Source organism: Rhamphochromis longiceps, linkage group LG12 (genome assembly GCF_057381845.1).
Source record: "Rhamphochromis longiceps isolate RC_006_pf linkage group LG12, R_longiceps_female_GT1.1, whole genome shotgun sequence".
Classification (NCBI taxonomy): domain Eukaryota; kingdom Metazoa; phylum Chordata; class Actinopteri; order Cichliformes; family Cichlidae; genus Rhamphochromis; species Rhamphochromis longiceps.
In genome coordinates this window covers 1,624,593-1,649,672 of record NC_140568.1, presented here as the reverse complement: position 1 = coordinate 1,649,672, position 25,080 = coordinate 1,624,593, and the positions used below count along the sequence as shown (strand labels likewise).

The following is a 25,080-nucleotide window of genomic DNA, read 5'->3' as shown; positions in this document are numbered from 1 at the left end:
GTGGTTCCGACAACAGTTTTATGTTAATGTACAATCCTTAATGTGTTTTGTGTGTGTGTGTGTGTGTGTGTGTGTGGGGGGGGGGGGGGGGGGGCGCCAGAGGGAGTGTTCGCCCGGGGCGCCAAACAGGCTAGGACCGCCACTGGTCAGAGGACAGATAAAAGGTTCGTCCAGTAAAGAGGATCTATTCACAACTTCTGTAGAGGGAAACAAGTGTAATCCTCACATTTTGACTTTTTAATCCAAATAGATTTTACTACTTTCTTTTCGTAATGTGGCTCTAATGCTCCACCGTCCAAATCTGAGTCAAGAGGCTTTTGTTTTGAAAGGTCTATCGGAAGTCTGTGGTTTGGAGCTTGCCAGGCTGCTCCCAAACTGCTTTCCTGTTCCAACTCCAGCAGTTGCATGATAAAGCAAGACTGTGAAGTGTTTACAGAGGATGACACTCAGTCCCGTCACGCATTTTGCCGCCGCTCTCGGATAAATGCTCATTTTTCCTTCCGCCTGCGCTAAAATAATAATAATAATATTGTTATTGGCTGAATCGGATCCAGGATGCCCAGAAACGGGATAGAAATCCCCTTGTTTTCTAAATCCAGCGTGACGTCACCGCCGTTATGCTGATTTGTTACATTTAGGACACCGTGAAGTAAAAGTGGGAAGGAAAATGGGATTCCTGCACCAACTCCATCTTCTGCTGTGGAAGAACATATCTCTGAAGAGGAGGGGGCCGGTAAGTGTGGCTGTGTTCTGCCCCGCTGCTGCATTGCCCACAGATGATATTTGGACTAATTCTACCTCCGCCCGCTTCGGTCTGCATATGTTCCCATCAGGCATTAGGATAATACCGCAGCGTGAGAGTGGCTGGGTGTTGCTGAGCAGGAACGTGTACTGTGCGTGTGTCCGTGCTGGCGAACAGGTTGCTTCGACATAAACAACTGTATGAATTGTGAGCAGGCCTATGCAGCGTCTGTGAGCCATGTTGGCGTGGCCTGATCACGATTATGATTGTGATCATATTCAACAGCTGTTGTAGTATTTTAGAAATATTACAACATGTTTGATGTCAGCCTGAGAACGTAGGCTGTAACATGTTGTTGTCATTGCGGAGCTACTTCAGCACCACCCAATGAAACATAGATTTGATATGAACTTTTCTCACATTAAGATTTATGGCAACAGGAATATTGTGAAGCTTAATTTTGACTGCAGTGTTCAGGTAATTCATATATGCTGTGTGTGACATAATGGTGATGAAATCATTCTGCTCGAGCAGGGACAGGTATTTCAGCTTCTTGTTCGTGGAGTCAAACTCTGGAGTTGCTTTTGCAGTATGCTTTGGGTCGTTGATCATCACCAAATCACAACAGCAGTTCCCTGAAGTGCACTTGCACTCAGACAATCCCTTCTGAGTAAGTACTTGGCAATGAAAGACAAACTGGGACAGAACCAGGGTTAGGGAGGGCCCAGGACCGTACTCTACTCTTTATCAGTTATATCATGTATACACACCTGTAACCCAGTTCCACTGGCGGCCATACCTGTCCCTGTCATAATAACGCATCCATCATGTTTGACAGATAATGGGGTTTGCTTTGGATAATAAGCTGTTCCATTATTTCTGGCCTTTTTGTCATCATTCAGGTACAAACTAATCTTGGCTCCATCGGTCCGAAGCTTTCCTGTGATAAATGTGCTGGTTATTACAAAGCTTTTCAACTTGAGCACTCAAACCACTTGGAGTACAACACTGTGTTATGAAACCTTCTGTATTTACATTTTTACACTTGATAATGATACTCCCACCTCCTTCAGAGTGTTCTTGACTAGGACAGTGTGTTTTGAAGGGGTTTACCATGGAAACATTTTTGCAGTTGTCCACTATATTTGTCTCACATGGTCTTTTTGGTGTTGCTGGAAGACACCAACAAAATGTAGCCGTGTCACTGATAGGTCTGAAGGGAAGCGGGCCTCGCCTGGTCACAGAACTGCTTGATCAGTCGGTAGTTTTCTTTTTCTTTCTCTTTAAACGTAGCCGAGGCACCACGCGGCAAAAACTCACAATCTTACGATTATATTTGGCTTATTTCTAGTCAAAATAATCTCATGACACTTAAAATTAAAATTCCAAACAGCACAAATTCTATTCAAAGCAAAAAATAAAGAACTGCCAGGAAATATTCAGAGTATGTTTTTTTTGAAAGAAGGAAGTTATAATTTAAGGGGTTTTTGTAACTTCAAAACAGGGAAGGTTTGTACTACAAGAAAAAGCTTTTGTGTTTCTGTGCATGGAGTGAAACTATGGAACAGTCTGAATATGGAATTAAAGCAACGTCCAAACATAAAACTGTTCAAAAATAGTTATAAAAATATGATCTTCTCGAACTATAAAGAAAAGGAAAATATTGAAATTAATTGAATGTCTCTATTTAAAAAACAAACAAACTCATGTGATATTATAGTATATAGTAAATCAGAAATCTGTTCACTATTTTTATTACAAATTATAAGTAAGGAAGCTGACTAAATATTAACTGATAATTTATGGTAAAGGGGTGGGATTAAATAAAGTGTTTACTTCCTCCCTTTCAACATGTAAATTAATCAGAATGGTTTTTTTTGTATGTATTTTTTTCTCTCTTATTTTCTTTTCTAAATGTACCTGTATATTGTTCACATGTTGAAATAAATTACCAATCAATCAATCAAAATAAGACACAATCAGCTACAGAGAAATTTCAGTAAGATATAGGAACTTGTTTTTATCTTGTATTAAGCGAAAAAAATCAGCCAATGGAATAAGTGAAAACTGTCCAGTTTCGAGATGCAGCTTTGTGTAGATGCACAATATAGAAGACATACATACATGTGACAGTAACGAAACCCAGGGCTCTGCTGTAATGTGGTGTCAGTCTGTGGTACCAGCAGCTAGCAGTGTGTCTGACCTAGATCTAGTAAACAGAAGTGGGCTGGCATGGTATCTATGAAGACCACGAATAGCTGAGGACTCGTAGAAAAAGATTTTAAATGAAGAGATAACACAAAAACGGAAACACAACAGGAAAGGGATAAACCATCTGCACAGGAGAAAGGAGAGGATACGAGAGAGAAAGACTTTAGAGATGGAGGGATGAAGAATGAAGCTCCTGACTGATAATAGAGCGAATCTGTAGAGGAGCGTTTTAAGGACCACCGAGGGCTTGCACCGGAGACGTGACATGACCTCGAAATCCTTGGGTTTCAAAGTTCGACTCGACTTCAGGGCATTTAGATGCAGTTTGAGCTTCTGATTGTTCTGCTCCACACATGGATGAAGTTACTGACGAGGTTCGGATCTCCTTCACCAACTGTGTGTAATTTACATGCTTACAGACGAGGCTGTGTTCCTTACACAGACACATCCACAAGGCCTGACCGTGTGGTATAGGAATATTAACAGATCTGCAGCGTGTGCTATGTAATACATATTAAATACTCATACCTGATCAAAACTAAATATAAACCTGTCCTTAAATACTGAAAACCTGGTTTCACAGAGAGAGTGCAGCACTGAACTTTCCTGCATCCAGCTGTTTGTTGGTCTGATCAGATCAGATCTGATATCTAAATATCAATGGTCAATAACGGTGACGTGAGAACACATTCGGGTTCTGGTTGGACTAAAATGTGAGGAATTAATGGTGAATTTCTGTTTCAAGTTTTGTGCACAATGAAAGAAGTGTGTGATTTTTCAGTTTGTTTGCTGTTTTTTGGAGTTATCACAGTTAATTGTTAAAAGGACAGTTAACCTAAAAAATATCTAAATATCTCTTTTCTGACAAATATCGAGCTTGTTCCAAATGGGTTAAATGAAGACTTGGTTATTTTTAAATGTTCACAGCAGGCTGTCCACGAGGTGTTTATGCTAAGACTATTAAAGCAGTTCTGATGCAAAATACTGGAGACAATGAAAGGCAGCTCAGAGCTTTGTCCACAGAGTGCCTGTTGTGAATGGACGCTGAGTTTCAGGAGCTTGATATGATCCGTTATGAAACGTACTGCAATCTGTTGGTGAAGAAGTGATGACAACAATTTGGTAGTTCTGGACCATCATCATCTTTTGCCTTTTGTGATGGTTTGTTTTTCCACAGAAATGCTAAGATGTTTCAGTCAGGTGACTTAAACCAAGAACTGGAGGATTTATTAGGGGTCAGTGAGAGTTGATTTTAGGCTGAAGGTAAAGACTTCAGTTTTAACTGTTCAAATATCAGAAATTCAAAGTCAAGCAAGGAAAAAATGCATGGAACCACATTTTGGGGGGGGTTTCTACAGTATGGAAGAAGTATACGTGGCAGTTATGTTTGTGGAGTGCATGGATGAAATAAAACTGTCAGCACTGAACCACCTGACTGCCTTTCCAAGTATGCCAGCCCTGTTTCACAGCCTGTTGAGGAAAACTGCCTGATCAGCTGTGTCAAACACTGAAGTCAAGTCATGTTACTTAAGTATTGATTAAAATCCTATTCATAATCCTAAGCTTCTTGTGAACTGTTTTTAATTGTCAGACTGAAATGAATCAGTACGTTTCTGTGTTCCATTAGCTCTATAAGATGCCTGCTAATTATGTTTTAGGGGTAATTTGCAGATTGGGAGGTAGTTATGATAGAATATACAATCGATTTCCAATTAAATATTACAGAGGTGGCACTGACATTCACTGGAACATGGTTAACTAGATTTTTAATGTTGTTGAAGACAAGCTACAGGTTACGTTTCATAGTGGGAACCATTTGATGTTAGTTAGTCATTAAAAAAAAACCACAACTGTCTCATATAAAAGGAGGTAGAGCAGGTCATCTGCTGATCAGAAGAACATGTCTATGTAGGTTCTCAGTCATCCACATCATCGTAGTCTAAGGACCTTGGACATGAAAGCAACTGGACTTCTTTAAGGTTCTTGAAGACATTTCAGCTCTCCTCGGAGAAACATCTTCAGTTCTAAAACCAAACGGTGCAGAGTCCCAGGCATGTAAAGCCTAGTGGGAGTTTTACCTATTGATCATGTACCTCATCACATGAGCCAAGGTGTGAAAAAAGGGTGTGGGTTATTATGGGCCGAGGTTTCGGGTGCAACCACTGTGAGACCTTCCCTCACTCTATCATGTGATCACCTGATGATGTAGATGTGAGTGGATATTAAAGTGTGTGGGTAGTGATCTCAAAACTGCATTGTTGGTAGCAGACAGTTGTTGTTGGTTTAGAGTAGGGCTGCCACGATTAGCCGACTACTCACGATTACGTCGACTATCAAAATCGTCGACGACTAATTTAATAGTCGTCGCGTCGTTTGAAGCTTTGTAAGATCCCAAAAGACGCAGGAATAAGTAGTTTGGTTTAGATTAAAGTTATAGTTTCTACACAGCTGAATAAACATCAAGCAGACAGCTGATCATCAGAAGTGTGAGATGCTCGAGAATTTACTCCGGTGTCCTGTTATATTTTAGATAGCAAGGAGTTTATTAAACTTCACCGAAACAATCTGCAAATGTCATTAAAATTTAATAAACTATCATCTTGTCTTTATTTTTAGTTAGCACAGACCTTAAACACTTAAAGCTGTAAGCTAATGATAGTTATATAAGAGCAGATGCTGCTGGTGCAATAAGCTGTACGTTTTACTCCAATGGATGATGATCTGATTAGTCAACTAATCGTAAAAATAATCGGTGACTAGTCGACTATCAAAATAATCGTTTATGGCAGCCCTAGTTTAGATGCAGATGAACAGCTGAGTCTTGTCCTGTCACGGGGCTCTTCTATGTTGTGCCATGAGTTCATGCAGTGGCTGTTTGGTTTCTCTGAGGTCTGAGTACTACTTGTTGCACTGCACAGCATACACTGTCTATATTAGGTTTGGGAGATTTGTTCTTGGGATAAACCAGTGTTTGTCTGAGGGTGTGGCTGGGTGACCAGGATGTCATGTATGAGCTTCTCTGATAAACCTGTTACATAAGGGATGACAGTGTTGTTCCTTTGCATGGTCCTAAATTACTCCCAGTTTGTTTTCCAGAGGGTGGTGGGAGTGAAAGAGGAGGTACTGGTCTGTGTGTGTGGGCTTCCGGTAAACTTCAGTGTTGAAGTTTCCAATGTTTACAGCACAGTCCACAAACAGGAAACTGTTATCTTTATGTCTTCCTGGTGAACTTTATGTTTCTATCCACTGAGTTGATGTGAGCAGTGAAGAATTCCACTTTTTGAGTTTTTATTTTGACACAGGTGCCATCCATGTATCTGTACCAGTGGCTATATACTGTCCCTGTAGAAGAGCCAGGAGCCTTTCTTTCCTTTTTATTTATTTATTTATTTGCCTGTCCCGTTTGGCTCTTTTGCCATCAGAATTATTGTTTAAAGGCGAAGAAAGATGCCCAACGGATTTACTTTACCAAATGGACCATCCCAGCCTTGCCGTAATGGTCCATTTGATTCACCTTTTATTGTTTATTTTATTTTATTTTCACTTGCTAAATACGGGACAGATTTGACTGGGGAAAAGAAAAGGGAGAAAGAAAGAGGGAAAGAAAAACAGCGGGGAAGAGGGACGGGGATAAAGGGCAAAAAACAAAAACCAACAAAACAAACAGACAAAAAATCCATCTCACCTGGATCACCTGTTGAGAAAGAAAAAAGAGAAAACAAGCAGAAGAAAAAAAAGAGCAACATAATAAACAACATCACGATGATATATGGGAATATGACAGTAAATACTAAATATTAAACATTATTGTGCAGCACGTAAGATCGACAGCGCACAGTGTGCTTATGGTAGGAGCCAAAAAGGGTGTAGTTTGTGGGTGTGATCACCCGTGTGTACACCTGTGAGCATGGACGCGCTTGTTTTTAAAAGGTTCCCTCATGTAATGATCTGCTAGAGGGTGTGGGGGGGGGCCACAGCCCCGTCCTCCAGGGCATGAAGCAGGTATGGAGGAGATCAAAACTCCAGACATCCAGAGGCCCCCAGAACACAAGAGACCAAGGAAGACCAACAGAGGGGCAGCCGCGCCACTGTCCCAGAAAGAGCTGAGGAGAGTCCCAGATGAGGGCTCACTCAGCAGCCGCGGAGCAGAAGCCAGGGGGGGTTGCAGTGACGCGCCCGTGAGCTCCGCCGGCAGCCAGCCGTGCCTGAGTGACCGAGCCCCAGGCCGAGAGGCCGGGGGCACCCCGCCTCCGAAGTGGCCCGAGCGAGCCCCAGGCTCCAGGCCCCGATAAGCGGCCGCCAAGGAGTGAGCCGGTGTGTACCTGGACGCCCATCCCCGGACACAAAGAACCACCAACGCACCGATGTCTGAGGGAGTCTGCCACTGGCAGGGGAAGTGGTGGTAGGGGGAGATAGGCCTCCAAACCTTGGAGGGCCTGAGATGTCCCCAGAGAGGTGGCGTCTGATACCCAACCTGACGTATAGACACAGAAATACAAGCACACACAGATACAAACATCCATTCCCACCCTCATGCTCTCATATGCACTTACTCCACACTCAACCAACGTGGAGACAGACATCGAGAGACACTGTACACACAATCACACTCCCCAAGCGTACTCTAAGCCCCAGGTCTAGGTACCCTTGCCCCTGGAGGGGGAAACTGCACCCAGACCCAGGTAGTGTTACCCTGGGGTGGAGAGAAGCAGACCGCCCCGACTCGGCAGCAGCAGGGAGGCCCCACACTCCAGACCCCAGTCGGACGGCCAACTCCTCCTAGCCCCCCTGCTCCAGCAGGCCGCAGAGAAGACTCCAAACCTCCCTCCACCCGCTCATATGTAGTGTTGATGCATGTGTGTTCTAAGGTGCATTTATAATGGATTGCATTTATATAGCGCTTTTCAGGACCCCTCAAAGCGCTTTTACAATACCACTATTCATTCACTCTCACATTCACACACTGGTGGAGGCAGCTACAGTTGTAGCCACAGCTGCCCTGGGACAGACTGACAGAAGCAAGGCTGCCATATCGCGCCATCGGCCCCTCTGGCCAACACCAGTAGGCGGTAGGTGAAGTGTCTTGCCCAAGGACACAACGACCGAGACTGTCCGAGCCGGGGCTCGAACCGGCGACCTTCCGGTTACAAGACGAACACACAACTCTTGAGCCACGATATTTAAAACCCAGTAGGGCATGGAGCTACCTGCCAGAGAGCAGCAGGTAAGCACATAGCCCCTCCTGATAGCCCTCAATGTCTACGTGTATTTAAAATTGAGAGGTGGGCAACGACGCCAGGGGTGAGGTGTACACCCTGATGGTCTTTTGGATTCCGTCTAGCGTGCCCACCCCCAAGATCCTATATGTATGTGTAATGAGAGTGTGAGTAATGTGAATGTCTAAGTTGTGGGATAAAATTGAGGCAGAGGCAGCCAGAAGGGGACAGAGGGGGGGGTGCCTCCCCTGCACCCTGGTGACATACCTTTACCCCAAGGCCCTGCATGTGTGGGTGGTTGTGGTGGAGCGGGAAGAGGGAGGCAGCTGGAGATGGGGAGGGAAGGAAGGGAGGGGCAAGTGACCCCTCCCTGGGGCCAGCTCCCCCCGCTGACCCCAGTAGGCACCCCCATACTCTGCAACCCGCCAGGGAAAGGGGGTCCAGGCCCATCCGGACCGGGGCCCAGTACAGCAGCGCCCGCCAGGCCCCACAGAGCCCGGGACAGCCCACCTCAGAGAAAACTGCACCCACCCCGTCATCCACTCATCTTCCAGACTACATAATGGTAAATGGTAAATGGCCTGTATTTATATAGCGCTTTACTAGTCCCTAAGGACCCCAAAGCGCTTTACATATCCAGTCATCCACACATTCACACACACATTCACACACTGATGATGGCAAGCTACATTGTAGCCACAGCCACCCTGGGGCGCACTGACAGAGGCTGCCGGACACTGGCGCCACCGGGCCCTCTGACCACCACCAGTAGGCAACGGGTGAAGTGTCTTGCCCAAGGACACAACGACCGAGACTGTCCGAGCCGGGGCTCGAACCGGCAACCTTCTGATTACAAGGCGAACGCCCAACTCTTGAGCCACGATCGCCCCACATAAGACAATAGACGCCCAGGCTGAGATCTTCCTCCACCTCTCCTGTAACTCCCCCTCCTGCAGAGTGAGTTCCTGAAGAGAGGAGAGCTCCTGCAAGATGTAACAACCTCCCCCACCAGTTGAAGAGCCCCCCAGGTGGCTTGATGCACCGGCGGCACCCTGTGCCAGGGCTGGGCCCCCATACACCCACCCGCCCATAACCCCGGCAACACACCAAACAGGACCCAAGCCCCCGAGGCCCGGCCAGGGCCCCAGCCCAGAGACGGAGCGCCCCCAGAACCTCACGCCTGTCCCGGACCCACCCAGGGGCAGCCAGGCTACCAGGTCAGTAACCCACGTCCGTCAGCACAGACCCTCCCCTAGCCCCGCTGCACACAGCCGCAAGGAAACCGTCACCTAAGAGCCAACAGAGCCCTTAATAGTCCATGACTGCTACCCCGGGTTGACCCCTCCAAGGAAGAACCCCCCAACACCCTAAGCCTGTCCCTACCCCCACACCAATCACAACAGCGAAGGTGGGACTAAACTATGACCCCCCACCCCCACTAGGTGATGGAGCTGATCAAAGGAGCCCAGAGCAATTGATCTGATGTGGTGGCAGAGGCTGTATCAAGACTAATGTAATCTAATAGATAATTTCTATATTGGTTAGAATTAAGATTATTTTTATTTTTCCAGTTCATGAGGACTGTTTTCTTGGCTATGCATAGGGCAGTGAAAACCATATGGGCGATATTCTTTTCTGAAGTGACATTATCTAAGCTGCCCAACAAACACACTAAGGGGGAAGTTGGAATGTTACATTTCAGACACTTCGATAAGTCTTCACATATCTCGCGCCAAAACTTCTGAACTGGTGGACAGAACCAAAGAGCGTGGATATAATTGTCCGGTGAATTGGTTTGGCAGTGTGAGCAGTTGTTGGTAGACGTAAAGCCCATCTTGAACATCTGATGACCTGTATAGTGCACTCTGTGTAATATTTTGTATTGAATTAATTGAAGACTGGGATTTCTAATTAGATGAAAGGTTTTTAAGCAAATCTGAGACCAGAAGTTTAGGTCTAAGTTAACTGATAAATCCGCTTCCCATTTTGCAATAGGAAGTGATATTGATTCATCTGTTTTAGAAAGCATTCTGTATATTTTGGATAGTAATTTGGGGGGTTTAAGAGTAAGAAATTGAACCACACTTGGTGGTGTTTGTAGTTCAACTTGACCCGATTTAAATTTCTTTTTTACTATGGATTTAATTTGTTGATATTCTAAAAATCTTTTCTTGTTGATCCCATATTGTGTAACTAGTCCGTCAAATGAAATAAATTCTGTTCCTTCTAGTATATGTTCTAAATATTTGATTCCTTTATCACTCCAATCTGAAAAGTTTATCATATTATTGTTTTGTAATATGTCAGGGTTGTTCCAGATAGGTGTACGTTTGCATGGGATTAATGAAGACGCCGTCAATTTTAGAAACTCCCACCATGCTGTCAGAGAAGAGCTGATGTTGATGCTTTTAAAGCATTCATGTCGTTGGATGTTTGAGCTGATAAATGGTAGGTCTGAAATCTCTAGATTATTGCAAAGTGCTTGTTCTACATCTAGCCAAGGTTCATCTAAGAGGGTGTGTTTTAGCCATCGTGAGATAAACTGAAGCCTGTTGGCTAAGAAGTAGTGCTGAAAGTTAGGCAGTTCTAGTCCTCCTTTATCCTTGGTCCTTTGTAGTGTTTTTAAGCTTATACGTGGGGGTTTATTTTTCCAAAGGAATTTGGACATACATGAATCTAGAGATCTGAACCAATCTTGTGGCGGTTTAGTTGGGATCATTGAGAATAAATAATTTATTTTTGGTAAGACCATCATTTTTATAGCGGCAACCCTTCCCATGAGTGATATGGGTAGACATTTCCATCGAGCCAGATCGCCTTCTACTGTCTTTAAAAGTAGGATATGGTTTAATTTAGTCAGATCTGCAAGCTTGGGAGAAACATTAATACCTAAATATTTTATATTTCCCGATTGCAGTGGTGTAGAAGAGGAATTATGGAAGGAGCAATTAATCGGAAGGACTGTAGATTTTGACCAGTAATCTGATATTCTTGCAAAAGAGTTTATCAATTCAATCACCCCAGAGATATTGGTTTGTGAGTTTTGGAGAAAGAGTAACACATCATCCGCATAAAGGCTGATTTTATGTTCCACATTCTTGCATTTTATGCCCTTAATTACTGAATTCTGTCTAATTGCTGCTGCTAGTGGTTCAATAAAAATTGCAAACAGTGAAGGGGAGAGTGGGCATCCCTGCCTGGTGCCCCTCAGGAGACAGAAGCTGGAGGATGTCTGGTCATTTGTTCTGACACAGGCTGTTGGGGAATTATATAATATTTTTAACCAGTTAATGAAAGAGGATCCAAAACCAAATTTGTGTAAAGTTGCAAATAGAAATTTCCAGTTAACTCTGTCAAATGCTTTTTCTGCATCTAAAGAAAATATTGTAGTTTCTAGGTTTTTACTGTATGAGTAGTCTATCAAATTAAGTAATCTCCGTGTATTTGTTGATGAGTGCCTTCCTTTTATGAAACCTGGGCCGCGAGAGTTGAGGCTCGGGTGTGAAATGTATGGTTTTCAGGGTTTGTAGCGTTATTTTGTTATCGTTTTTATCATTAACTCTGTTTTCCTGGGTCTTTTCACGTGTTTTATGAATAAATCTTCTTTTTTTCGATACCGGTACTAGTTTTATTTTGTTGTATTTATCCGCAACACTTTAAAGGCCGGTCCGTGAAAATATTGTCGGGCATAAACCGGTCCGTGGTGCAAAAACGGTTGAGGACCGCTGCTCTAGGGCAAGATACTAACCCCAAGTTGCTCACTGATGCATCCATCAGAGTATGAATGTGTTTGAATGTTAGATAGAAAGCACTTAAGTATACAAAAAAGTGCCTTTGTGAATGAGGCATGTTGTCTAAAGTGCTTTGAGTGCTCTGGGAGAGTAGAAAAGTGCTGATTAATTGATGATGTTGACTATAAAAATTAATCGACGCATCATATACTTATACCAAAAATGTTGTTTTGTAACTGCAGTACACTACAGGTAATATTACAGTAAACCTTTTACACCTAACTTGTTAATCTGTGGGTTGGACTTTATCAATATTCAATTAAATAGTTTAAATGGCACTGAACACTACTCCACCTGAGAAACTATAATATACAGACATTAGTATAATTAGTTTTTGTCTAACTCTGTTTGTTCTGTTATATTAGTAGTAAGCACAGGCATTTATATGAGACTGTCCTGTATAAGCTCATGCACCTCTAAAAGTGCTGAAGTCGTGACAGAGAGCATCTTCAGCATGTTATCAGCAGCTGGGAACATCACCTCAAAGATAAGAGCACGCCTCACTCCAGGGCATGTCCACTGCAATCGTGAAGTCATGAACTGAATCATCTGTAAGCTTCGGAAAATTGTTTCTTAGGACTGGAAAATAAAATCTTTTTGATTCCATTTAAAGCTTTATTTGAACTTATGGACAGAACCCATTTTAGTTTCCTATTATGTTTTTGTTTGAATACTACTAGCACTTTAATTTGTATTATCTGATATTTTTATTTATTTCATTCTTAGTGTGGCGGTCCTATTGAGATGTTAAAAGTACATTTGATTATTTTTAAATTCATGTGTTTCCTGTTTTAATTTGCTGTGGGATGAGACAACAGGGTAATATTCACAGGTGGGCAGACGTGAGCAGATGATTCTTATTTTAGAATCAATCCTTTTACACTTCCCTTTTGAACAAGCATGTGGCAACAGTCGGAAAGGCAAACTTCCTTTTAACAGGACGAAACCTCCAGGTAGAACCAGGCTCAGGGAGGGGCAGCCATCTGCCACCACTGGTTGGAAACATAGTTGGTAAAAACGAAGTAATGCATCATGGGATGTGCCCAGCAACGTCTTGCGCTAAATAACTAAGAGAGAATTTAGGATCACCCGATCCAGCCCTAACTATATGCTTTAGCAAAAAGTAAAGTTTTAACTCTAATCAGAAAGCAGAGATAGTGTCTGTCTCCTGAATCCAAACTCGGAGATGGTTCCATAGAAGAGGGGCCTGTAGAGTGTGGGGTTAAATGCTTTGGTTTATCCTGCCTCTTGCTCAAACAGGATTAAAAGTGCAACCTTTATGACAACATCTTTTTTTGTAGGATGAATCGAACACTGCTCTGTTTCCTGTGCAGCCAAAAGTGCCGTAAAAGCACCGCATTGATTCTGATAGTACAGGGTGGGCCATTTATATGGGTACACTGTAATAACATGGGAATGGTTGGTGATACTAAAGTCCTGTTTGTGGCACATTAGTATATGTGAGGGGGCAAACTCCTCCAGATGGGCGGTGACCATGGTGGCCATTTAGAAGTCGGCCATCTTGGATACAACTTTTGTTTTTTCAATAGGAAGAGGGCCATGTGACACATCACACTTATTGGTAATGTCACAAGAAAAACAATGGTGTGCTTGGTTTCAACGTAACTTTATTCTTTCATGAGTTATTTACAAGTTTCTGACCACTTATAAAATGTGTTCAATGTGCTGCCCATTGTGTTGGATTGTCAATGCAACCCTCTTCTCCCACTCTTCACACACTGATAGCAACACCGCAGGAGAAATGCCAGCACAGCCATCCAGTATCCGTAGTTTCAGGTGCTGCACATCTCGTATCTTCACACCATAGACAATGGCCTTCCGATGACCCCAAAGATAAAAGTCTAAGGGGGTCAGATCGGGAGACCTTGGGGGCCATTCAACTGGCCCACGACAACCAATCCACTTTCCAGGAAACTGATCATCTAGGAATGCTCGGACCTGGCACCCATAATGTGGTGGTGCACCATCTTGCTGGAAAAACTCAGGGAACGTGCCAGCTTCAGTGCACAAAGAGGGAAACACATCAGCATGTAGCAATTTCAAATATCCAGTGGCCTTGAGGTTTCCATTGATGAAGAATGGACCCACTATCATTGTGCCCCATATACCACACCAAACCATCACTTTTGTTGTTCCAACAGGAGGGATCCATCCAATGTGGGTTCGTGTCAGACCAATAGCGGTGGTTTTGTTTGTTAACTTCACCATTCACATAAAAGTTTGCCTCATCACTGAACAGAATCTTCTGCGTGAACTGAGGGTCCTGTTCCAGTTTTTGTTTTGTTCATTCTGCAAATTCTGTGGCCGATCTGGGTCATCCTCGTTGAGATGCTGCAGCAGCTGGAGTTTGTAAGGATGCCATTTGTGAGTAGCTAATATCCGCCGAAGGGATGGTTGACTAATGCCACTCTCCAGTGACATGCGGCGAGTGCTACGCTGTGGGCTCTTGCTGAATGAAGCTAGGACAGCCACTGATGTTTCTTCATTAGTCACAGTTTTCTTGCGTCCACATTTTGACAAATCCAACACTGAACCAGTTTCACGAAACTTAGCAAGCAGTTTGCTAACTGTAGCATGGGAGATGGGTGGTCTCGTAGGGTGTCTTGCATTGAAATCTGCTGCAATGACCCGGTTACTGCGTTCACCAGATATCAGCACAATTTAGATCCGCTCCTCACGTGTTAACCTCTTCGACATGTCAATGACTGTGAACAAAGAGAAACTTGTAAATAACTCATGAAAGAATAAAGTTACGTTGAAACCAAGCACACCATTGTTTTTCTTGTGACATTACCAATAAGTGTGATGTGTCACATGGCCCTCTTCCTATTGAAAAAACAAAAGTTGTATCCAAGATGGCCGACTTCTAAATGGCCACCATGGTCACCGCCCATCTTGAGGAGTTTGCCCCCTCACATATACTAATGTGCCACAAACAGGACTTTAATATCACCAACCATTCCCATGTTATTACGGTGTATCCATATAAATGGCCCACCCTGTACTATACTTGTTAGAACCAACAGTCACTTGTGAGGACACACAACCTGGTCCTCACAAATAAGATTTGAAGGCATTTTTAAAGCTCAAAATGTGGTTTCAGTGTCAGGGTTACAATTAGGTTATGGTTAGGTTTAGGGTAAGGGGTAGCCATTCATATTTAATGGTTAAGGTTGGGTTAAGGGGCAAGGGAAAGCATTATGTCAATGAAGGTCCTCACTAAGATAGCTGAACGGGGTTTCCTGTGTTTGTGTGTGTGTGTAGACTCAGACACTCTGAGAAAAAAACCTGTTGTTTTGTTCCCCAAGAAATAAAAAGTAATACAGTTTTAAAATCACATTAAAATCTCCTTATTTCTAGCATTTTTTTTTCAAGTGTACCAAAGTTGAGATGTATGAGAGTGCTGCCAGATTAAATGGATCATCTATAACAGAACTTGATATGTGAGAAGAGACATTTTTGTTTATTGTAACCTGTGTCAGTGGACTCTTGTCTCTGTCTAAAGAGCCTCTTTGTCTGCACTAACCTTCACAAACAGAACGCACACGCAGCAGCTGGGTGTGTATCTGTGGGCATCCAAGACAGAAGCACAAAGACATCATGGTTCCAGTAGTTCTGTGTGGACAGTGTTACGAAAGAGGAGGCTGTCAGATTCAAGATGATTCATGATTCCTGGAAAGAATCGAGGCCTTCATTTGGCTTTGTTAGCACACACCTTTGTTTTAGATTTCATTAAATGAAATGCACTGCAGCTGCAAGGGGTCCATGTCCAGGTTAAATTCAGGAGTGTTGAAAGAGAAGATGACAAGAAGTTGCCCTAGATGCCAAAGAGCTTGATGAAATTGCCTTGAAAATTTCTGGAGTAATTTCTGAGAATTATTCTGGTGGTCAGAATGCACCCTGATCATCTCACATTTGTAAAGAAATGTGAGGTGATAAGCACGCAATCTACTATGAACCTTTGTTTTAAACTATGGTACTTTTGTCAGCATCTTTTCATCTCATCTCCTCCTCTGATTGTGAGGCACATATCTTGCAATGGACTGTACAGCAGACGTGGCCTATCAGCCTGTCTCTGATGGTGTCTTTAATCTGTAACGTGCCCACAGAGCAAACTAAACTGCACTGCACAGCCTGCTTTAGAGTAACGGCCACATAAAAAGGGTTTGGCATTGCAATGAAGAGGAGCTGTGCAGGCTGGACATCTTTCTCACTCCCTCACCGATGTAAAAGATTGATATCTTAAAGTAAGCAAACTCTGTAAAGTCTATTGTGAAACATGATCTATGAACTGTGTGATGGGAACTGACAAGGAGAGTGTAATGGTAAAGACCCATGACTCAAGATCACTGACCTGAAACTGGACTAGGTTTAGCCCAGATTTCATTGAAATGGAGTGAAAAAATAATCCTGTAAATTATCTTTCTTGTTCCGATTCAGTGGGTGCTGGCTTTTGAGATTTTCATCCCGCTCGTCCTTTTCTTCATCCTCCTGGGTCTGAGGCAGAAGAAGCCAGCAATTCCTGTCAAGGAAGGTAAGCAGAGTGTTTGAGAACCTAAAGACAGCAGTGGGAAAATTGTATTACCAGTAGACATGGGGGGTGGAAGCAATACATTTGACTGAAGTTGCTAATACCCAGGATTAAATGTCTACTGTATCTATCCTCAGAATCAACAACATTTCAGCACTCGTACTGCATCCTGCTGTTTACAGCAGTGATTGCAGCACAGGTATTCTTAGTGTCTCCATGATTTAGGTTAATCTAGTTTGTCAAAGCTACATAAACATTTCATATTCAAGTTCAGCATGTTTAGAGAATATTTTTATATATATTATCAATTATAATAATCAAAAAATGTTAACCTAAAGATACATAAAAATGACTAGACCAGCATAATAACTGTGTGAACAAAAAGTGCAGGTGTCTACCAGACAAAGCAAATCTTTCAAGCTTCCTGTCGGTTATTTCATTGGTTAATCGAGTAATTGGATAAGAAATGTTTTTGTTTTATTAATGAACATAAAATAAATATTTAAAAGAGAAAAAAACAGCTATTTCAAAATGAACTGCTTATTGGTTTCCAAATTAGAAACTGGTCATAAAGGACTGATTTTACAATTCACTCCGTATATATATATATATATATACATATATATTAGGGATGCAACGATACCAATTTTTTCAAACTGATACTTGGATCTGAGTACTTGCCGATACAGAGTACAAAAACCGATACTTCTACCACACACACAGACAAATGCAATGAATTGGAAGAGAGGTTTTATTTTATTCTCTGCCGATAATAAATAATATCTTAATAAAAAAGACCACAAAAAAATTTCAAGTGAAAAATGAGCACTTCTGTTAAATTATTGCAGAGTCTCCACATTGTAATTTAACAAAATATCACTGAACTATTGGCACTGTCTCGAGCTTTCGGAATAATAAATAAACACTTCTGTTTGGAATAAAATAAATACAAATTAGGTTTGAGAATAAAATAAACTTTTAAATTATTGCAGAGTGTCCATATTGTAAACAAACAAACAAAATAACGAAAGTATTTGGCATTGACGAACGAACTCCCCATCTGCCCGTGGATCATCAGTCCACTGTGCCGTTAAATCAAGGACTGACATCGCGCACACACTGCTTGTCTTTACCTCTTTAGAGAGTTTTGGCACCATTATCTCCCTGATGTGTGGGCAGCTGGGAATTTCATATCGCAGCTCGAGTGTGCTGAGAAGAATCCTATGTTTTCCACGACTGGCATTGGCTGGTCATCCAGAGCGATAAAATGAGTCAGAGCCTCTGTTGTTTTAACTGCCCGTGGATTTTCTCTTGACATTTTTCATCACTTTTCCAAAACCTGAGTTAAAGTTGGCTGTTCCGGTCCACACTGCTGACATTTTGTTTAGCCTAGCTACAGCAGCCTCCAGTTTCTCTTTTTTTATCTGGAGCTGCCAGTCTGACTCATCTAACCCTGTGCCTGTTTAGCGCGGGATGTCCCCCTAGTGGCCAATCTAAAAACCTACAACAGAAATGGCAAGCCACCCTCTGATTAATGAAATAAGTTAGTATCGGTTCGTGGTATCGGTTAACTTTTACGAGTATGAGTACACACACATTTTACAGTATCGGCCCCGATACCAGTATCGGTGCATCCCTAATATATATTATACATATTTTTTTATGTGGGCGAAACTTGTTTTTACACGATGATGACTGAACACGGTCGTGCATGAAACACAGCACTGAGGATTTTGTATAATTGAGTTACTCTAATTACTCGATGAATCATTGCAGCCTTAGAATAAAGTATGCCTGTGCGGTGAATGCAGAGGGTTGCCAGTGAAGTGGCCAATACTGACTAGAATAAATGTGTTTCTATTTATGGCTTAAGTTTACCATAAAGGGGGTGGAGTTATGTGCACTGCCTTAATACTCCTCATTTTTGGTCAGTACTATTACCAGGAGGAACTTAAGTAAACTTGATATCATTATTCAGCTCCTGCTTCGTGGTGAGGCAGCAGCTGCTGCTCCTCACTGCCTTCAAAGGTAAAACATGCAACATCAAACTGCTTTTACTAAATAAAAAACGTTGGAAAGGAAGCTGCAGACCAGCCGACAGTAATACCTGCAGCATCATACCAGCAGCTAATTTAGTCTTATATGGACCCTTTATACTGTCCTCCCACTCGATCCACCAAAAGTATGAGATCAACTTTTGCAACATTTCCTGTTTTTGTGTTCGTAGTTCATCTGCTAGTGATGTGTCTGCTCAGCTGTTAGCTGGTTTTTCATGTGTAACTGTTCCCTGTAGCCATCAGAGCACCCAGTTTATTTGATTTCTTTGTCTTTTATTCTTTTATTTTACATTTCTTTCTTTCTTTTTTCTGTCTTCCTTTCTTTCTTCTGCATGATGCATGTTCTCAACATTTTGGATGGACCAGTGTGTAAGTGTCATTGTGCATTTGTTTTATGCTAACAGATTATATAACATACACTCTGTATATTGGAAGGCCGAGCTCTTCCCGGGACCCGGATTGATTCTTTGGCTGTTGGAGATTTCTTTCACTTTGATTTAGATTGCTGTCAGATTTGTTTGAGTGATCATCTTAAACTGTCCCTTCTGTTATCTCTTAAGGTTGATTTTTGATACAAAGTCAAGAAACGAATTCATGGTTTAACTATAAATGGAGCATTTTAAATGCACCACAGAGAAAAAGACTGAACAGGCAGCCAAGTTTGATGCATCTTAAATGTAGTGATGTATAATCATGTCTCATAAAGGAAACAAATGATCAGGTGTACACACACACTGGTGTATATAGTTGTGGTTGCAGTTGGGCACACTACTCACAAAACCAAAGGATGTAGATTGAAAAAGCCAGTTTCATATTCCCTCTGAATCTGTACATTGGACACATTTACAGGCTACTCAAGACATTAGATGGTAAACAGTATTGTTGCCCAGTCAGGAGTCATCTTACTTTTTATCTCATGAGCTCCTGAATTATCTGGGTTGTAATTCAGTGCGTGCACTCAGGTAAAAAAGCTCCTCTGGCTCCTGTGAGTGTGCTCCGCTCAGGTCACCTCAGAACCAGCACTGTGATGCACACTGCTGGTTGGCGGACACAGAGAAGCACATCTGTATTGTTATCCAATGGAATTACGAGAAGTAATCTAATCCACGACAGCGCTAACAAATATTTCTGTAATTACTGTTGAATCTTTTCACCATGTTCAGTGTTTCTGACCAGGCTATGAAAACTTAATGAGCTGCTGTTTAGTGCATGCTAATTCTGTTTCCTACACCATGCTGTGCACCTAACACTCCCTCAGTAAATCTACCAGCCTGTGACCTGATCAGAGAGGACAGATGTCAGTGAGCTGAAGAATGAACTGAACTACTCTGTAGGGCACATTTTACTTATATTTTCACACTTCCATTATAGAAATGCACGATGGCATTATTCACTGTGGACTCGTCACTGAATAAATGATTCTATATATACTTGGTGACCTGTGACATGTAAAGACAATCTTTGCTGTTGCCTGGATCTCGTATTGACCCTGTGATCTCCACACAACCTGTGGACTGGCAGTTAAATGCAGTCATGAGTTTAAGGGGGACTCCATAGTTTCTCCACCTTTTGTTTCATTGATTTTTCATTTGAAAAGTGAACATCTGTAAAAGTCAGCTTTTTGTGTAGTTAAAATGTTCCCACTGCGTCAAAGGGACATCTTTTATGTCATTTTGGACATACGATTTTAGTGACGAGGTTGTTTTGTAGCTCCAGGTGACGTCGTTTTTTATACATCTATTACACGTCTAGTGTTGATGTCAGTAGGACCTCTGTGGATGGGCTTTTTATAGTCCAAATCTGGTGGCTGTGGACATTGTTTCAATGTCAAACTTAGACTTAAATTAGATGGAGTTTTTATAAAGCTTCCACCTGTATAGGCTCTGTAGTCCCATGTTTCCACAGGTAGAGGGCACTGTCCTGAAACAGTAAGCAAATGTACTGTTTATGAGAAACCTGCAGTCAGCTGAGCCTGAAGAAGTCACCTGGATGATGATGAAACATTTCTCCCTCTGAAGACGTCCAGATGAACAGAATCAACCTTTTCGGATGGATTTCAATGTTTTTAATATTTCACATTTTTTAAATAAATGGTCGTTTTAACCTAATTACAAACAAATAAGTTGAATAATTAAAATAAATAAACCAGTTAAGGAAAAACTGGAAAACTTAAAATAACAAACAAAACAAAAACCCCACATGTTGTGAATAATTTGAGTAACACAGAATAAATCGTGTTTGTTTATCTATCTTACGTCCGATGTTTAGTGGGTCAGGTTAATAAAACTATTCTGGAAAAACTATTTTTAGCCAAAACAATCATAATATGATGATGATAGTTTTTACTATAATCAGTCCGGTAGTTTATTTTAATGCTGCAGAGTGTATTTGGGCACACACAAGGAAAAGGATAAAGGGGTGGAGCAAGACATTGAACGATGCTTGTTCTTGGTCAGACTCAGTTTGTTACAAATGAAACCATATTTCACTGTGGGTTTGTCTTCAACCCACCATGATATTCTGTGAAGTGACTTAGTTTACATTTTTCTTTTTGACTTTTTGTGGCTATAAAGCATAGTGTTTCAGGGGATTTCCCTAAACGTAAACTTTTAAATACAATACAAATGAAACATTCAGCTTTAGACCTGCAGTGACACCAGGGTAAAACAACGAAGGCTAGAAGCTGGCAATAGACACCTTTCTTTATGAGGGCAGCAGGTGTAAGAGTATGCAATCCAGAGACTACGACAGCCGAAGGCAACCGTTAAAGAGAGAAGTTCAATTCAATATAATTCACTGTTATTTATATAGCACCAAATTGCAACAACAGTCACCTCAAGGTGCTTTATATTTCCAGGTAAAGACCTTCCGATAATAGAGAGAAACCCCAACAACCAGAAGAATCCCCACCCCTATGAGCTAGCACATTTTGGGGAAGGAAAAAAGAGGAAAAACTCCCTTTTAACAGGAAGAAACCTCAGACAGAACCAGGCTCAGGGAGGGGCGGCCGACCGCGACCGGTTGGGGTGAGAACAGGATAAAAGACATGCAGAGTGGTTATAAACATGTGGTAAGAAAGAGAAAGTGTAAGAATGGCATAGCTGGACAATACAGATATGAGAGTGAGCAGGAGGACAGTGGGAAGTGTTTCTGTGGGTAGGATGAATCCACACCCACAGGCAAGCTTCAGGAGCAGAGTAACCATGGAAACCTGGAGCAATTAGCAGGAACCAAATTTTCTTTTATCACCGGCTGTGAGATGGTCCAGCTAGCATTTATGGACAGAAGTGGGAAAATATCACAGACCATGACAACATGATGAAAGGCTTCATATTCAGCATTGACATGTGGGAGCCTCTTTGGCCATTAACTGCTGTGCTGCCTGACAGCTTTCCTCCTTTCTGACTCTAACACAATCTCTCCTTCTCCTTTTTCATACTCATTGTCCTGTTTGGTGTCTGATTTCCTTTACCAACCCTTCATATTTACTTCCTCTGTTTCCCTCATCCCTCTCACTCTGTCTGTGGCTGTGTCTTTTTCTCCTTCTGTGGCACCTGTCCCATTTCCCCCCCTCATGTCCAGCCTTTTACAGCGCTGCGCCACTCACCTCGGCTGGCATCATTCCCATCATGCAGTCGCTCTGCCCAGATGGACAGAGAGATGAATTTGGTTTCCTGCAATATAAGAACTCCACGTGAGTAGGGCTCTTCCGCAGTCTCTTGTTCATTTGTGTTTTGGCTGACTTGTGAGAAATACGTTCACTGCTTCTCGAGCGCACTCTAAGGTCAGTTCTTCTACATATGATGGTTCCAGTGCAAAGGCCTCTGACCCCCCCAAGCCCCTCACGTTTCCCAGCACTGAAACTAGGCCTTGCTGCAGCTGAAGAGGCTTGAATTGAACGCTCACTTTTGTGATCAATGTTGCTAGAATGTTACAACATTATAAATTTTTATTTTAGATTTGAAAGATCATAAACGTAGCATATTTTCTGCTGAGGCAACATGTACAACACTGTTTTTATGTGCAGGCACTAAAAAGTCAACATATTACAGAACCCGTCATTAGCTCCAGCCTGTAGAGAGACTGTGTTCTTCTTCTTTTGAGGTGTGAGAATGTTTCATGTCTGAATCTGTTTCAGTGTGACCCAGCTGCTGGAGCGGATAAGTGAAGTGGTTGAACAGAATCAGCTCTTCACATCTGATAGACCTGGTTTAGGTCAAGAGCTGGAGACCCTGCAGCAGCACCTGGAGAGCCTCAGCTCCACCCCATTACCACATGACCACAACTTTAACAACAGCCAAGGTGTGACTTTTACACTTTAGACTTTAGAGCTGTTGTTGTCATTGTGCGGATTCTTGTACAGCGAAATTGGATAGCTGGACCGCAAAGGTGCAAAGTAAAGAAAACAATATACAACAAGGAATATATGTATACATATATGTGAGTAAACTATATAGAAACATTGAAACAGACACATTGTGGGGCTGTACACAAGCAGTTATATGATATAAATAAATAAGGGTGGAGGGGCTATGGTCATTTAGGGTGGGGATGGTAATTCCACTGAGACCAAAAATATAAATAAAAGGAAAGACTGAGATATTGATCATGGGATGGCAGCAACATAGTTGATCAATAGCAGCATCACAGTGACTTCCAGCTGTACTAAATCCAGTTTGACTGTTGCTTTGTGGAAGTCTGTGCTTCACCATTTTGGAACAGTTCTTGTGTTTTGAATTTCCTTTTGAGAAAGAGGACAAAGTGTTAGCGAGTCGGTGCAAGATCCTGCATTGGGACAAGCCGCAGTGTGTTTTCTTCTTCCAGTGATGGCCCTCAAAATGAAGATGAACTCAGTTTAGCTCCACAGTGAAATTTCAAACCAACATACGCACAGTTGGGAATCTAATCTTATGTAGCAGGAGAGCCATGAGCAGAATGATGGCGCTCGAGAAGAAGAAACTCGTTTCCTCTGAGTGCAGTAGTAGAACGTCTCGATCATACATCATACATATATACATGTTACTTTCAAAACTCTTGTTTTACTGAATGACATGAAAGCGTTGACATGATTTCATGTGTTTTGGGTGCAGGCTTCACTCTGGCCAGCGTGTTGAAGAATGAATCCGTTTTCCAACAGTTCCTGATCAAGAACCTTTCCTTGTCTGACTCCATAGCCAACCTTCTGCTCAACACTCCAGTGAGCCTCGCAGAGGTGATTTACCATTACTAACAGAAAGTCTTCACTCTGTTTGGTTTATTCAATTCATCTCAGCTCAGGAAAATTGCTGTTATTTTATAATATGTCACGCGACTCTTTTGGGTTTGTTTTTTCCGAGGTGCTATGGTCATTTTTCCCATCCCATTACAAAATCAATTTAAAAAGCAGCCAACGTGCAAAGGACAAAACCTTCATAATGCCCAGAAGGCAGTTACAAAATAATTACAGTAGGTAAAAGTCTGGGAAGGTAAACATGAATCTTCAAGACTTTTTGAAGTTTAAAGAAATGAAAAGGATAAATCCAAATATAAAGTTGTAAACTAAATGATAGGTGATGCTCAAAATTCATCAAAAAGTTTTTGTGATGCTTTTGAATAATCATACAATATAATCCTGAATTAAGTGAAGGGTTGGATGGCATTGGTGCAGTAAACGCATGAACAGCTGTTGCTTAATGTTTGTTGTAATCATTGTGTTCTGCTTTGATGAGAAACTGCAGTTTCTGTATCCACCAGATAACTCATCCATATCACCTGAAACACCTTCTCAGTTATTTCAACTACTATTCAGACAGTATGTTGTGCTGGTGTGTTCATGAGTACATTGTTGCATTGTTAGCTTTAGTACTTTAAAGAACTCTGTTAGTGTCCTGAGAGGGAGTCAGAGGATGGACAGCTTCCTTCAGTCAGGCATTAGCATGTGGCTACAGAGGGGAACTGGATTCCAGTAATACACTGGTCTCTAACTCTTAAGAAGGATCTGCACTGCAGGGAATCCAGTTAGCTCACACAATACTCCTGCAAATGTGTGTGCAATTAATAAGCTAGTTTAGAGCAAATGTCTTTAAGCCAACCCAGCTTCAAGTGCTGGATTGAAGCTGGAAAGAGCAAAGAAATATCCCGAGATCAAACGTCCATTACAAAGTTGTTCAGTAAAGATGGATCGCTGGTCGTGTCCACGATCTGTGCAAATTACACCTGTGAAGACTTGGCTGTGAAGCCCCTCCTCTCAGTCCCTCCCAAACATGCCAGAGGAGTTCCACGGAGCATAAAAAGAAACTGTTTTGCACAAAAGTAAAAATAAATAAATGTATAAATGTATTTTAAAAACAACATTTTTGTATTATTAACGTTTGCTTTTTAAGTTGTATCTTATCCTTCTATACCAGTTTGTTTTCCAATGCCAAAATCAAGTCACAATTCTGGCCATCAGTTTGTTTCCTGACGTTCAAGCACACAAAGGCTCTGCAGCACGAGAGTGATTGGAAACACACCAACAACTCCACGGCTGAGT

The 25,080-nt window shown here is 42.1% G+C and overlaps 1 protein-coding gene across 1 annotated transcript in view; it reads left to right on the top strand.

The window, feature by feature from the left end:
• The first annotated feature begins 391 nt into the window (after positions 1-391).
• Positions 392-25,080, top strand: part of abca2 (ATP-binding cassette, sub-family A (ABC1), member 2) — a 106,721-nt gene continuing 82,032 nt past the window's right edge. Inside the window, exons 1-5 of the mRNA XM_085424301.1 lie at positions 392-733; positions 16,422-16,515; positions 22,152-22,263; positions 22,708-22,871; positions 23,660-23,781. Coding sequence (XP_085280427.1) covers positions 668-733; positions 16,422-16,515; positions 22,152-22,263; positions 22,708-22,871; positions 23,660-23,781 — 558 coding nt within the window. The 5' untranslated portion in view covers positions 392-667. The remainder of the gene's footprint in view (positions 734-16,421; positions 16,516-22,151; positions 22,264-22,707; positions 22,872-23,659; positions 23,782-25,080) is intronic.